General features: G+C 35.3%; 2 protein-coding genes across 2 annotated transcripts; both read left to right on the top strand.

The window, feature by feature from the left end:
* Positions 1-310: 310 nt before the first annotated feature.
* Positions 311-8,538, top strand: LOC147076060 (uncharacterized). The gene is made up of 2 exons (XM_085941560.1): positions 311-522; positions 5,851-8,538. Exons 1-2 carry the CDS (start codon positions 394-396, stop codon positions 6,787-6,789), a joined length of 1,068 nt encoding a protein of 355 aa, XP_085797686.1. The 5' UTR covers positions 311-393; the 3' UTR covers positions 6,790-8,538.
* A 1,439-nt stretch (positions 8,539-9,977) lies between these two features.
* Positions 9,978-15,566, top strand: LOC147076061 (uncharacterized). Its single transcript, XM_085941561.1, has 2 exons — positions 9,978-10,408; positions 11,484-15,566. The coding sequence occupies exons 1-2, from the start codon at positions 10,133-10,135 to the stop codon at positions 12,708-12,710; spliced, it is 1,503 nt and encodes a 500-aa protein (XP_085797687.1). The 5' UTR covers positions 9,978-10,132; the 3' UTR covers positions 12,711-15,566.
* Positions 15,567-17,549: the final 1,983 nt, after the last annotated feature.

Genomic DNA, 17,549 nt, shown 5'->3' on the forward strand with positions numbered 1-17,549 from the left:
TGACTTCAAATATTACAAATTTTGAGTACCTGTGACCTGTAACAGTGATGATTTTCCATTTCTCATCATAATTTACTTACAATATTTGTGTATTATAATCTCGACTTATCGCATATGATTTTTTTTCACACTGATGGCCTCCAAACCGATCAGTGCCACATATGTAAAACCACCGCTTTTTGAGAGCTGGTTAAGGTAAGTAGGTAGGTAGGTATTTTATATTGTTCGTGTATCACTAATATAGATCTGAATTACTATTCATTATGGTTTAGTTTTATTTTTGTCTGTGGTCAGTAATCTGTCATTTCATTTTACAATTTACAACACACAACAAAACAATCAATATTGACATTTTGTGTATGTATCGGCTTTCTTGTGGACTCAAAACCCGCTATGGAAACCGAAAATCCCGCAGATGACAGCGAAATATTTATAGAAATACCTCTATTGGACAGTAATGACGCGATTTCCGATCAGGAAGAAGAGTTTAACAATATAAACGAAAGCCATTTAGATGAAGAGGTACGTACTCGCTGTGTTGTTGCCGGTGACGTCCCGTGGGGTTAAGCGGCCATGCTTTGCATAGGGGCGGATACAAATAATACAACTTTTGAGAGCAGTGGCGTCAAGCAGACGATGCGGTCGCCTCGTTAGAAAGTATGGACATCTTAGTTTAAAAAATAATCATTTTCACAGAGACTCGAATGCCCTGGATTGAGTTGTCGAATAGGACAGCGTCATCGGCGTATTCCAGGTCGCATAGCTTCACCGTGGGGGTAACAGGTATGCATCGGTCAGGTGGTAAGTATTGACTTCCGTAGTATGAAGTCAAAGAAGATGATAAAGAGATACGGAGCAAGGACACAACCCCGTCTGACTCCGGTCGTGACCCCGAACAATTCCGTGACAGTGTCACCAATTCTGACATAGCACTCGTCATTCTCGTGCAGGCATTCGATTATGGCAATGATCATATCGACCCTTAATCGGCAGAACAACGTAAGCGACACTTTTTGGTAAATTGCATTTTAAACTGAGAACTGTTCAATATCACCTAGCACGTAAGTGATAAAAATATTAGAGCCCGATCTCATTCACATGACATTTTTTTAGGGTCTGTGCCTTTTAGCGTTTTAACTTGTATCGCATTATAAAGTAGAGCAAAACAACGTAACCGACTTTAGTTGATAGTGTAAGCTACGGTACGGTTTATTCGGTGGTCCGTCTAGTAGTGAGTTGTGCGAAAACCGATTTGGGAGCAAAGCTCGTGCCGTCCAGTAAAATTGGCTGAGATAAAATAAACCTGGTCATAGAGTTTATTAAACAATAATTACCCGCCGTTCCATCTCACTACTGTCGGAATAATCTACGAAGAATAGTATCTTCCTGTAGATTTTTGAAATGTTGAAAATGTATATAAAATTTATACTGAAAATTTGGATTCTTTGAATGAATCCACTAATGTCGTGATTCGGAATGTTGTCAGAAACGTATTTAATAGACAGTAAGTTCAACTTGGGTTTTCATCTACCAAAAAAGATAATAGTGTTCTTTTTGCGAGAAAATAACAAATATGTCTGGTGACGAGAGACTTCGGCTAATTGACACGGATACTTAGAAATGTCCCCTTACCATAAAGGATAAATGCAAGGAGATGTTCTTTAATGATCTGGCCAAAAGTAAAAATCACAATGACGTTTTGTGCGCAAGTTTTGACCTCGAGAAGGTGCTAAACACTCCCTAGTCGAAAATACGCATACTATAATGAAAGTATCTATGAAAGTGGAACAAATAATGGATACTACTTTTGGATGAAACTGATGGTAAACGTGGCAGTAATGAGATCTCCGCAATAATGCACAAATCTTTGGATAGGACCAGGGAACTCAGAAATAATGGGAACTGAAATACCCAACCGGTAAGGTTACGCAAGCAACCGATCTCGAGTAAGGTAAACTTAAACCGTGTGTTCAGAAAACGTCATTCTAAACTTGTGCGTCGGCCTGACAACTGCTCTCAGTCCTCTCGGTTTTATGTTCATTTAAAATTGAAAATGGCAATATGTTCAGTAAAAGGTTGTAGTAGCGATACAAATATGAAAAATAAAACAAATAGCGCAACTACATTTCACAAGAAAGCATATTTTTATTTTGAATATATATGTCAATATCTTAACATGCATTAAAATTTATTATTTGACGTTACGCACAAACAATATTAGATGTATTTGGAAAGTGGGACGCACACCATTGTATGCATATAATACGTGTGTTTTGTTTGAATAACAGGGCCGCATTTCAGACAGGGAATATTAGATAATATTTATTATAATCAATTATAACTGTTTTCGTTTATCATAATGATTTATACAGTTGCATATGCAATATACATAGGTAAATGTGCATTTCTTTACTGTCAATATTCATTTTAATCATAAAACGAAGAGATAAACACACTAATTACCTAGTACAAAGTTTAACGATTTCAAATATTTTGTGAATAATTAATGATATTATACTATTGACTTTTGGCATAACAGATTTCCACGGAACCAAGTACGGCGTATGACTTGGACTTGGAACTCATCATCAGGGATGGAAGGCCAGTGCCTTACGCACTGCACCATGAGAGCCGCCGATTATGAATTTAAAAAAACACATGGCTAGCTATATTATTCCAAATTTTAAAACTACGTCGACATACCTAATCTCCATCGGCAATTTGACATAGCTATGATCTTTTTATCATTCCAAATAGGTACCTTGTTTTGGATACCCATCTCGATTGAATAAATCGTGTATTGTATACGAAAAATGAATAGCATGTAAATAGATCTTAGATCTAGAGCTTCCAACCCTGTTTTTACTGAAACCTGCTAACCGGGTAACCGCGGATATGTAAACTAACTGAAAACCGGGTAAAATTATTAGTAGGTATATGATCAACTAAAGAGACAAACAGCGAAAATAGCGTGTGAAAACTTTTTCATAAATGTCGCGTCATAACAAATAATCAACAACTCAGTCTTACGCTCAAGTAATAAAATCGCCTGCCTAAATTACTTTATTACATACTTACCCTTTAAATGGCTTACTTTTATTGTTATTGATATAGTGTTAGTCAAATTCCATAGAATAAATAATAGCGCGGCGGTCTTTAAGGATTACGCGTGGCTCAGATATCCCATGGAAAATCTGTGGAATATCGACAACTGCGTTGGGTTTTTTGCTTAATCCCCTAAATTGAGTAGGTACACGTCTTGTCTTGCCCGTAAATAATTTTGTTTGTATAAAAATATATTGTAAATAAGCAACCTAACCGCTAACCGGATAGTAAGTAATTTTCCTCAGGTTAATAATAATTGGAAGCCCTACATGGGTCCCATCATTTTTGTTTATTAGATTGATTTTTTCAACCCACACCATTAATAAAATGTGTGTTTGATGGATGACAGTAAGTTAGGTATAAGACAAAATGTATACTTTCTGTTAATATATTATTATAGATGCGATTAATGTTATACCTATTTAGAATTACCTGTTGTATGTAAATATTGCTGTACTTATCTTGTTATTACTTAATCTTATATATTATGTGACGTATAAGTTGAATGGGATTTTTATAATTATATTTAATATTTTTCATAATTATTCTGGACAATGTGTTATTTATGTTCATTCATTTCATATAAATATACTTTCTAAAAAACCAAATTAATATCCTTTTTTCAATTTCTAGAAAGTATATTCCTAACTAATTGTGTGTGAAATTAATAAGTATGTATGTTAATTTAAAAAACGCGTTAAAACACTAATATTAGTAATATGTAAGTATTTAAAATATGTTTCGTATTAAGTCTTTCTAATGAAAAGTAGTCGTCAATAATGCGGCTCTGTGCGTGCTACGAAGGTCATTTTTTGTGCTTCCACACATTTACTCACACTACTAAAATCCTGCTTCACTTTCAAACGTTTGGAGAATAGGAGATCGGAGTTCTATTTATTTTCTTTTCTGTGGATAGGACTGACAAAGCGGGAAAAAATCAAGGATTTATTATACTGTGATTGGTCAGAATAAGAACCGGGCAACACTGGCAAAATTCAACTTTCATTGAATTGATAGAAATACATTTTCTATTACCAGTGGGTCTATTCTGTATTTATCGACCGCTAAAGTGATAAAGTGATAAATATTATCAAACTTAGAGTAGGTTTGTATCATAGAATTAGCACTTATTGTAACAATTAAAATACGTTTGATTGTAATTGTTGCAATAAGCGCTACATTTTAACAGCACAGGTGCTGTTATAATACAGCACTTATTGCAACAATTACAATACGTTGGTTGTAATTGTTGCAATAAGTACTAATACTTTTATACAAACCTAACCTAAGTTTGATAATATCTATCACTTTAGCGGTCGATAAGTATAGAATAGACCCACTGGTCGTACTACGATGCCGGTCGATTCCATTCATGCGAGAATTGAGTCATTTATAATCAGAGTAGTTTGGGCACTATCAGAATGACCCACCATCATTTCCAACGCTAGGTCATCATGTCATATGCAGAACTCCGTGACTGGAAATCTTTCGCTGCTACTTGCATTCCTTCAAAGTTCAAAATTAAATTTGGTGAATTACAAAAGGCATAATTTAAAAAACTTACCAAATAATGTACCTACTCTGGTGACAGTAGGACTAAACTGCTAGACCTAGAAAATGTCATCAGATCCCGATCAAATACTGTGATGCTTTAAACACAGCCACCCTTGCTGTATAGTGCTAAATCACCAATATCGGAGATCGAGTATAACAATCTTAAAAGTATCAGTGTTAAATGTAATATCCCTCAGAGATGACAAATGAGTTTATGAAACTGCCACATAGATTATCAGTGGAAGATACTTTACCGGAATCCGATCAGGAAAATGTGAATGAAGATAATACAGCGATTACTGCTTAAAAAATGTGGGACAATAATTTTTTTGTAAAACTGAATAGTTGATTGCAATTTTATTTTATTATAATTAGTAGGTCCCCGTATTTAATTATGTACGATACGTAACTATTTCATTTTGAAAAATAACAATACCTAATAATATTAATAATATAAGCGAAACCTTAAAAATACCAATCATTTATTTTTATTTTACCTATGTGGTTAAGTATCTACAAGCAAAAATAATAATTTAAAAAGTCTAAGTATTTTAAATTTATTTAACAACGCCCCCTTTCGTAAAATAAATTGGTATTTATGTTATTTATTTTAATACTTAATTATTAATGCCCTGTCATGATAGTTAGCATGAAATTTATAAATAAAAACAACTACGCCAAATAGCGTAAGCGACATGCCTGGAAAAAATATCGCGTCAGAGATATGCAAAACAGCGTTACCGCCACTATCTCGAAAACTAAAAGCACTAATGCAATTGTTTTATAATTTGTACACATATTGTTTTTCAATTTGTGTGTGAGTCAGGGTATGGATCTAATAGGTTGAGCAAGTGGCTGACATCCATTTCTCGTAAAAAACAAAATCTGTTAATACAAACCTCTACTCTGTGGAGGCCCATATGATCCTATTAGGATGAGTTTATTCATTTGTAAAAAAAGTCAAGTTATATTATAATTTACATCATCATTTCATCATTTATGGCACTACAATACTTGGCGGGTCTTGGCCTTCTTCAAAAACGTCCTCCATCCTGGACGATCAAGCGCCGACACTCTCCAGTTGCTTTGACTGAGCATTCTTCAGTGTCTATCAATAAGACCAATCATTATTAATAAGTAATTCTTGAACCGACTGATATAATCAACAATTACCTCTTTCTCTTATTTCAGACACCACCGACCATCCCATTAGAATCACAACAGAACATTACGCAAACTGATACATTATCAATTGATTCCGGAGATGTAAATATTACGCCAGCAAAAGTAAAAACGACAACTCTACGATGCCACATGTGCATATTCCACTGCCAGACTGACAAAGAACTACACAAGCACCTAAACAAACATCGAGTGAAAAAGCCATACGTATGCGACGTTTGCATGTACGCGTGTCAATACCCGAGCGATCTCGCCAAACACAAGACTATCCACACTGATATTAAACAGTTTCGCTGCGACCAATGCGATTACTCGTGCCGGTTCACCAGCAACTTAGTAAATCACAAACTGAAGCATAAAACGGAGCCCCCGTTCGCGTGCGAAAGCTGCAGTTACAAAGGGTACACGTTGAGTAATTTTAAAAAGCATTTGGCGATACATAAATCCGAACGTCCGTTTGTTTGCAATATCTGCGGATACGCGAGTCGACTTGCCGGTACGCTTGCAACGCATAAATTACGTCACAATGTTGATAAACCGTTCAAATGTGGTCTTTGTAAGTTCCGATGTAGGACACACAGTAATCTGATGACGCACATTACAAAGCACGGTTCGGAGAGGCCGTATTCGTGTACGTCGTGTTCGTACACTTGCCGTTTGGCGGTTTCGCTCAAGAAACATCAGGTGATACACACGGATGAAAAACCATTCTCCTGCTCCATTTGTAGTTACAAGTGTAAGACGTCGACGTATTTAAAAAAGCATCAGGTCGTACATAACGAAGCGAGTCCGTACGCGTGCAAGCTTTGTTCGTACACGTCAAGATTTTCGAGTAACGTTAATAAGCATATGAAAAAGAGACATACGGAAATTCCATTGGAAATTATCGATAAGAACACAAACAAGGCTATCGTGGCCGACGGAGCAATTGACGCGACATCGATTTAATTAACTGTCAATTTATGGTAGTTGTATCTATTAATAGCGAAGAGTGCCCGTTGAGTAACTGAATCGATGACGTGAACAAATGGTCAATGATTTGAACATAACGTACATGCAGATATGTGCATGGCTGCCTTCCATGACGTTATAAACATGTCCGAATGAAAAGATCTCAGTGCCACACTTCATTGATTCGAGACAACACCTCATGAGACTGATAACCATGCCTTGTGGTGTTTAAAGAAACAGTTGAAAAAAGAAAAAGTTCCTCTTTCGTCATTTATCTTTAGTGACATTAAGTGTCATACTGTAACTCTGCCGAAACAGAAGAGTGCAGTTAAAAGTGATGGATCTAAGGAGTAATTGGAATCATTTGGTCCTCCGTACAATGCAGCTTCGTTAATATCAGATCCCATCAGCAGACAGTACCGAAGGACGTGATTAGCGTCTTTCAACCATCCTTAAGGGCAGTTCTGACCAAGATATCGATCATGCTAAAAGATACACTTCAACACACGTGTGGCTTACAGGCTAGAATTTCACAATCGAGGCGACTCTGCAATCGTGACACATCTTCAGAGTCTCCTACTAGGATGGCATCTATTAACTTGGCTATAATAAAACTATGAGGTCTATAAGTTCTTTGACGTGCCAGATGCCATCGGAGTTATAAAAACCATGTGACACGTATTGATTATCAATCACCGATAAAGTGCCTCGCGTTTAGTGAACCAAAATGCAGCGCGAGAAGACAATGACTTGGGTGGTTTGGTGGCTTGCGGAAAGACAGAGAGTGAAGGAGTCTGAGGCAATTGTGTATGTCCGACAGAAACAATTTGTTTAATAATTAGTGTCATATTTCATAATATTATTATACTCAGTATTATTATAATAGACGTCTTTATAAGTATTATTATAATAGAGTATTCATGATGATTCAGAGCATATATTGTATAAAACTAATTTAATTTATTGTGTGATTAAAAACACTCACAGTGGCCGCGCGGGTTAAGCGTTGGACTATAATGCCGTGGATCCCAGGTTCGAATTCTGGGTCTGGCAAATACACATATTGATTTTCAATTTGTGTGTGAGTCAGGGTATGGAACTAATAGGTCGAGCAAGTGGCTGACATCCATTTCTCGTAAAAACAAAATCTGTTAATACAAACCTCTATTCTGTGGAGGCCCATATGATCCTATTAGGATCGGACATGGTCGGTCATTAAAAGTAAATGCAAAATAATTGTTTAGTGAGGCGTCTTTGCCACAGGTATCTGGGACATAAGACAGTTGCAAAGACTGATTGTTGGACGAAATGAAACGATAGCGAATTTAATGGCTTTACTATCATGGTGACTTATAGTCCGTTAACCCGTGCGTGGATTTACTGCTAGCAGTATGTATTGCCGTGACCATAACAATAAAATACAAATTATGTATATATACTTATTGCCATGCAAGTTGCAATACTGCATGTATGGATCAACAAAATGTGGCGGCTTGATTTTCACACGGGTAAAAAATACGAAGCACACAAAACATGCATGCGAAAACTACAAACATGTCTTGCCGACACCAGAAAAATGAGTAAAATGCGTAGCAATAAGCATTTTTGTGTGTTAAATGTTATTGCCCTGATAGTTTAATTTATACTCTGGCAGTAAATCAATGCATGTGTACAACAGACACTATTGGTCTACAATAAATTTATATATAGGTTTTAAACATTTGAATAAATTCATCTGTACCAATGAGATGCCGATTTGTTTTTCCACCCGCAACTGACTTCCAAAGCCTGATCCAGACCAACATACATCTGCCTGTAAATTAAATAACATTGTAAACCCGGATCTATCGGATTACGGCCAACGTGCTTTACCAATTAATCCGCCTGCACCATACTTAACCAACAATAATTCATTATTTAAGATGTAATCTCAAATTTTGTTAATATTCCTAATAACCTTTTTTTGTGGTTTTGAATCAAAATACATTCACAAGTTTATGTATAACACATAAAATGAGTGTTTTCATTCAATACTAAATACAGTAGACTCCTGATTATCTAGGGTGATGATAGGGAGAGGCGGCACAGATAAACGAAAAACAGGGATAATCCCAACTATGGTTTTTTTTCTTTTTAGATACTACATTATTAAGTATTATACATTTCTAAAGCAGACAATTTTATTTTAACATGTTTAATACTCATTTGTTTGAATCTTTTAATGATTTTCTAACATCAGTTTGAATTTTCCTAAGAGCTATTAGGTAAATGAAAACTGAAAACACTCGTGAGAAAATATAGCCAATGGAAAAAATCTTTTTCGAAAAAAGTAAGACACCTGACAGGTCGAGCCTGCATCTCTTGGGTTTCGTGCCCTGTGCATTACCACTATGCTACGATATTGCCATGCTTAACTGCGACAAATTTTAACTATTGGCCTTTCTAATACTTCTCATGGATCGAAGTATTTGCACTTATTGTAACAATTACAATAAGTTAATTGTAATTTGTAATTTAAACAGCACCTTTTTTGGGTGTGCTAAATTTTAGAGCGAGATATACAGTTTAGACGGCTTACTTATTGTAACAATAATAATTATAATACTTGGATGTAAACATATTAAAAATTACCCTCGATAACCGTCTTGTGTATAGAATAGATGCACAAGTCACGAATTTTTGAGCTGCGTTTCAAGAGTTCGACTCCTACGGGTCTATTCTATACACAAGGCGACTATCGACCGCTAAAGTGATAGTATTTATTACATATTTGTATTGATCTATTGTAATTGTTGCAATAAGTTAGCCGTCTAAATAGTCAAAACTGTCTCTCAAAAGTATCTCGCTCTAAATTTTATCACAGCCAAGAGAGGTGCTGTTAAAATATAGCACTTATTGTAACAATTACAACCACCTTATTGTAATTGTTACAATAAGTGCTGATACTTTGATACAAAACTACCCTAAGTTTGGTAATATTTATCACTTTAGCGGTCGATAAGTATAGAATAGACTGGCTAGTTTGTATTCTGTGTTAATACTTCTTTAGAACGTTATTGACGAGCACTTGACAGTTTTATTAGATAAAGGTAAAATAATATAAATAAGTATGCCCATAGATAATACTGCTAGCCGTATATTCTTAAACTAGTTAGCCTAGTAATGTTTATGGTCAATTTGACGCTAATGGCGGCCATTTGTTTTTTCTTTAAACGTCAGATTTGCATAATAATGGTCGAAATCTGCCCAAATCAAAACATTCCGAGGAAGACGTTTCTGTCAAAATAATCAATTGAAATTGATTTATACATTGTATTTTTAAATCATTGAACCAAAGAAAATGACTGAAGATTCTGAATCGTCTGTAAAACAGGAGCCGGCCGACGATTTCTACGTCGAAGTTCCAATGTTGAATTTTGACACTTCGCAAAAGAATCGAGAATATCCACAAGGAGGTCTTTCTAAAATGGTACTTGTCAATGTAAAACAAGAACCAAATGAAGGAAACCGATTCGAAAACAATGTCAATACTATGGAGTCGGTTTCAGAAGAATCGGATAATAAATTTAGTTATTTATCAACCATTGGGAGATGTTCAAATATGTCTATTACTAAGGTAATTATTTCGGTATGGTGTATGCTTTTTCGTCGTGTGTAGTTTCTTGTCACTGAGATACGGGATTAGGGTCTATGCTAGCGAAAATGACGTCAAGTAACTATGGAATTTTGCGCAAATATAAATTATTTCAATTATATTCACTGAAATCCAACAAAAACGAGATACAGTACAAAATCAAGCTCCATAATTCGCCGGTATTCGATTGTCAAATTCAGTAGTCCGCCGCGTACAAGAAGTATACAACGCAGATGAGTCGGGGTTTATTTTGGAAACTTCTCCTCCGTAAAACGTACGTTCATCGCAAAGAAAGTAATGTACCAGGGAGGAAAGTGCCCAAGGACCGCATCACAATTATGCCGTGCTCCAATGCACTTTTTCAGTCAAATATATTTGTTTTCATTGAACTAAGACTACAATGTGTATACATATTATAGTGTTTGATAGTTTTAAAATTCAATTAAACACTGCCTAATCCAAGCTATAATAGAAAATAGTCAAAAAATGTTCGTTTATATATAAAATATTTAAAAGTATGCCAATAAACCATACATAATTTTAAATATTTTATAGATAGAAGAATATTTTTTATCGATTATGGTTTGGTAGACAGGATTTAATGAATTTTAAAAAACTAACTGACACCATCTATGTATAATAATAATATGTATTCTTAGTCAAATGGAATCAAATAAGTATGACAGACAAAGTTTAGTGTGCAATATTTATGTCGAATAAACAGCCTATCTTCACTCCTCGCCACTGCTGCTAGCAGTGAATCCATGCACGTATAAACGTGCTATATTTATAGGGAGATAAAAGATTGTGTGATGATGGAGGGAAGGGACTAAAAAAAATCATCTAATGTCATTTATGGATGGCCCCTTAGTATTAGTTGGTTTTTGGCAGAAGTTATTACTTGAATAGATGGCTTAAACTCAGTGGATGGCCGTATGCTCCGTCTAAATTAGAAACAGTGAAATATTCCAAAATTTTTTGAATTCTTTCTGGGTATGTTGAAAAATCCAGCGCTGTGTGCGGCTTATAATAATTAATTCTATGTTTTAATTTCTAGGCTAAAATAGAGTCGCAGACGCCGGCCGTTTCATGTAGAAAACGTAAAAGAAATAACGTCAAATGTAATTTTGTGGATAATAGACAAAACGGAGACGTGTACGATACGGAAACTAAAAGGAGTACGCCTGAATGTGTAATGGATTTAAAAATATATGACTTAAAATATGATATAAATACGAATGTTATAAATGAATTCGAATATAATATGCCCACAAAAAATGTTGACAGTGTCAATATAAAAGGGAATGATTTTGTATTTGATACGTATTCAAAAATACATACGTATACGAAGAAAGACCCGTCCAAACATGATACGGAGACAGATAGAAGTAAATACAAATGGAATATTGATTTGAAAAGGCGTCTGTCTGAATCTGTGAAAGTAGACACAAGAGATTCTGGAGATAATACAGTTATGGAGAGAAATGAGTATGCACACACAAAAAGAAAAGAATCTAATTATATAGATGTAACAAATGGGTCGGAAAGCAATATAGATAAAAAAAGACATAAATTAAATGATAGTATTGATTTGATAAATGAATTTAGATGTAAGTTGGATACAGAAATAAATGGGTCTGTCCTCAATATGGGTATGAAAAGAAATGAATCTGCGGACAATACTGAAAAGGAATGCACTGAAATCAAGCTTGCAATAGAATGCGACAAGTGCCCGTTCAAATGCAAGCGTCCCAGTGAGCTGCGGAAACACCAGTACATCCACACGGACGAGCGCAGGTTTCCTTGCGATGAGTGCGGTCTTAAACTGAAGAGGCCGGGTGACCTCGCCCGTCACAAGTCGATTCACAGCCAGGATAACCCGCTTGACTGTGATCAGTGCGGGTTTAGTTGCAACCGCCCGAGTAAATTGCGCCGTCACAAGCTGGTCCACAGCGACCAGGCCACGTATAATTGCGATGAATGCAATTTCATCTGCAGATCTTCGGGAAGTCTGAAAAAGCATAGGCTTATACACACCTTCGAGAAGCCGTTTGAATGCGATCGGTGCGAATATAGATGCAAGCTGGCTGCGACTCTGGTCCGGCACAAACTCGTGCACAGCGAAGTTAAACCTTTCCCGTGCCAGGTGTGCCCGTTTAGATGCAATCGGTTGAGCAGTCTGCAGAGGCATATGTTGACGCACGCGGAGAAGACAATGTCAATGTTCATGGCCAATGAGATCGGAGACGTTAGCGGCCTGCTCGAAGTGGAAATGACTTACTAATGTCAAATGATCCTTTTTTGTCTGGATCGAATCATTTCCATAGACGATAATGCATTTAAAGTATTTGCAATATTTTAACCATTATTTTCAGTGATATAGAAAGTATTTTATTTTAATAGTTCTTTAGTTAATGTTCGTTAGTAGATATAATTATAAATCATCATCAGCCGGGGTCGATCCACTGCTGGATGATGACCTCCCCTAACTCCCTCCACTCTTCTCGGTTCCTAGTTCTTTGCTGCCACGTACATCCACCGAACTTTATGAGTTTGTCTATCCAACTGGTTTTAAGGCGTCCTTGCGGACGTTTAGTGCCCCTCGGGTACCACTGTATGACTACATCTATCCAGCGGTTATCTACTCGCCGTGCGACATGCCCAGCCCTGCTTTGCGACCTCTATCACGTTGCATACCCTTGTCTGCTTCTTTATGTCGTTGTTTCCACTGCAAAATTACCTAACTGACAATTTTCACTATTTGGACTAATGATACAATATTGTATGCAATAATAACCCCTATGTCTGTGCAAAATTATACAACAAACAAAAATATGGTTTCTTTAAATAAATTCAAATACAAAATTATCTAACTGAACGCTCCTCATTTGTGACTGCAAAATTATCTATCTGCCATTTTGTCTTGAGAGTGTTGATGTATTATGTTGGTGCTGCATTCAAACTCCGAAATTGTCATAAATACAATTTACAACTGGAAATGAACTGTGACAGAGATTTAAGGTATTTATAAAACTAATTTACACACAAAATACACTTATAACTAGCCAGTTATGTTTAAATATAACAATTTCTTGAACATGTCAGTTACAGATTTTTGCAGGTTAGAATATTTTGTAACCGCCATTTTTTTTTGCAGTTATCAAATTTTGCACCATAAATAATGAATGGGAATAACTTGTCTGCCACTGATATTGAAAAACTTTTAATGATGCATGATATTTATACATTTCCTTACGATGATCCTGAGATTGAATTAAATACTAATGGAATTGTTATTGAAGAAAGAGTGTCTGACACTTTAGATCCGGATTACGAGGCTGCACCAGAATGTAACAATTCAAAGAATTCTACAAACGAAATTATTATAGAGAAAGACGTATCTCTCAACCTAGATCTCGATTACGAGGTTGCATCAAAATGCAGTAGCTCGGATGATTCAAATTCCGATGACGACACCCCGAAGAAAACAATTTTTTCTCCAAGTGTTGATAATATAGAAGAAAATGTTGGCTTGGAAAATGAAACGATTGTCAGAAAAATATCTGCAAGAGAAACTAACAAAAGAAAGAGAATGCAAGGAAAAGAATACATCGGTTTAAAAAAACAAAGTGATGGAAAATACTTGTTGAGTGAATCCCAGGCACTGAAAAAGATGGGTCCCATTTGTTCATCAAAGAAATGCCTGACTTCTAAAAACAGGCATTGCCATGAATTTGACGATGTTCAGAGGCAACAAATGTTTACCTATTTTTGGGAAAATATGAACTGGGATATGAAAAAAATATATATTAGCTCTTTAACAGATAGTATTCCTACAAAGCGTCCTTCTGTCTTTGAGTCAAGAAGGCAATATTCTCATGTATACTATTTGAAAATTGATAAAGAAAGAAGGCAAGTTTGTAAGAAAACATTTGTCAGTACATTTGCTTTAGACCCAGCTACTGTCACAAATTGGATTACAGCTAGCAAAAATGGTATGCAAACAGAAAAATCCAATTCAAAGGTTCCACTACGTAGACGCAATAATAATTCAATTATGGAAGGGGGGCGAGATTTAATGATAAATTTTTTAAAAGATCTACCGAAGCTTCCGTCTCATTATTGCAGGGCAAGCTCTACTAAACTCTATCTAGAGCCAATATTTGACTCTAAATTGTCGCTTTATAGAGTTTATAAAGAAAGATGCATAGAATTGGGTGCATACCTGATGAAAAAATCATTCTTTTTTGGTGAAATAGATAAACAAAACATTGCTATTTACCAACCAAAGAAGGACCAGTGCGATTTATGTTGCGCTTTTAAACAGTCAAACCTCTCCAATGAACTATACGAAGAACACATCAAAAAGAAAGAAGAAGCGAGACAATCAAAGGCTGCAGATAAAAAAGAAGCAATGGAATCACCTGCAGAGATAGCCATGTTCACTATCGATATGCAAGCTGTAAAACTGGCCCCTTTTTTGAAAGCGAGTGCACTTTATTATAAAACCAAACTTTGTGTCCACAATTATACTATTTATAACATGGTAACAAAGGATTGTTTTTGCTACCTATGGGATGAGTGTGAAGGTGGTTTGACTGCCAATATATTTTCTACAATACTTGTGAAATTTCTAGAATCATACATAGCAGCAAACATCCAAACCAAAAAAATAGTTTTGTACACAGATGGTTGCGGTTACCAAAACAAAAACTCGACTCTTTCAAACGCGCTCCTTCGTTTAACTTTAACCCATATAAATTTAGAAATAGTGCATAACTATTTAGAAAAGGGTCATACTCAAATGGAAGTAGATAGCTGTCATAGCCTAATTGAACGAAAACTTAAAAATAAGGAAATCTACTTACCAACTGACTATGTGGGAGTGTGCAGAGAAGTTAGAAATTCTCAACCCTTTATAGTTCAGTATTTAAGTTATGACTATTTTTTAAATTATGATGATGTTAATGTCTTCAGTTCAATTCGTCCAGGTCTCAGAAGAGGTGACCCAACAGTAGCAGATTTACGATGCTTACAATATTTAGCTGGTAGTCTTAACTTTAAACTTAATTATAGTGATTCATGGAAGCTATTATTAAAGCCATTGGTAACCTTAAACGAAGACACTCGACCAGCCCAATTGTACAAGAGAAAGATAAAAATTAAACCAGAAAAATTCAAACATCTTCAAGATTTGAAAAATGTCCTTCCGAAATTCAGCTGGGAGTTTTATGATAAACTTCTCCATTAATTATTATTTTAAGTGTCTAAGAACATTGTTATTTTTATATTATTTTATGATCATTAATATTTGATAGACCAAAGACGTCTAATGTTGTGTTTAAGAATTTCTTAAATATTTTTTTTGTTCAATTATGGTATACTTAGTTTCTTTTCGCCAAGTATTAACAAATGGTTATTAACTATTATGTAAATCATAATTACTAGGTAGTAACTTTCATGTGCAAAATTCCATAAGTGACAATTGTTTTCAAAGCAAAAATTCATAACTAACACTGTCACTATACTATTAAAATTTTTGAAGATTTTAAGAATTAAATGATAATTAAAAAAATATTCATGATTTACGTGTTTTATTAAAATAAAAAAATCCGTGTTGTTTTAAAATGGGAAGGTTTTTTCACTTTCCTGTAAAAGTACATTTTTGCAGTTAGGTAATTTTGCAGTGGAAGCAACGATGTGTTATACCCGACATGCACCTTTTCATGCCACGTTGCGCTAGTCATAATTTTTGCATTTCTCTTACATTAAGAGTCCATGTTTCACATGCATACGTGAGTGTTGGTAGCACACATTGGTTGAACACTTTACACTTGAGTCACAATGGGAGGTCACTTTTGAAGATACTATTCAGGCGCTCAATCACACTCCATGCCGGTTTGGTTCTGCGAGCTTTCTCGCCATACATACCACTGTCGATTGATATTTGTTGTCCAAGATAGACGTATTTGAATTCTAATGGATTTAAATTCCATCAAGTACCCCTCGGTTGATAGTATTAATATAGACGTATTTGATGTAAGAGTGCCATTGGGCTTTCATTTGCAAGCTCCTGCATCCTGTCCTGACGCAGTTGACTGAGGTATTCGCCGTTATTGGCGATTTCACTGTTCGCCCAGTTGAGTCGCCTGAATAGATCTTCCAGTTTGAAATCCAATTTGGATGAGATCATGTCGGATACCTATGCTAATATGAAATTCAAGTGTAGCGTAAATAGCGTGTAGTGTAAATTCAAGAGTTGCCACTTTATAACTTTGCACTCCGGCAATGGATAGAATGGCAATGGTGTAATATATATATATATATATTTATTTATTACTACTTTACTATTACTAAATGTTATTATCCCGTAAGTGACTTTTTACAAATTGTGCAGGAAGCTAAAATTACTAAATATTTAATAGTTCACACGTGTTGTACCTATATTGCATGCCAATAACCCGTAACGTAAAAAGTGGTAAAGCAAAGCACATAACGCCTAATATAATGATAACATTTAATTGATATTTTATTATGACGTGCGCAATGTCTTTTTTAAATAAATAAATATCCAATAAAATGTGATGTATAGTATATATATATATATATATATGTTACACCGAACGTGTGAAATTGAACATGAACTCGGCAGATATTTTGCCTAATTCATGAATAAGGCAACGGGCTTGCATTTTTCATGAAATAGGCAAAATTTTGCCGATTTCATGGAATACACAATTTCACACATTCGGCGTAACATATATAATCATCCAAATTTGTTATATTACTTCCTGTTTTACGTTTTAAATAATTCAAGTGACATTTTGAAGCTGAATTCAACACACGTCATGCAACACGCTTGACAGCTTAGAGGCAAGACACGGGCTATTACAGGTTTATTCCTGCAATGTTCAGATAAGGGAAATTATTAAAATGTCTATCATTTTTGTTAAAATAACTACTGATACAGGAATTTCGCAGTCGATGGGTAGTGTTTTTGTTGTTATTAGTGCATAAACAGTCGTTTTCATCATAAAGGTCAGATATAGGGTTTTAACATTAGACCATCGATATATTAATACAAGTGAATTTCATTTGATCTAATTTTATGCTAGGTAATCAG

Source organism: Rhyacophila brunnea, unplaced genomic scaffold (genome assembly GCF_057557595.1).
Source record: "Rhyacophila brunnea isolate RB1 unplaced genomic scaffold, BYU_Rbru_1.0 scaffold_13, whole genome shotgun sequence".
NCBI lineage: Eukaryota > Metazoa > Arthropoda > Insecta > Trichoptera > Rhyacophilidae > Rhyacophila > Rhyacophila brunnea.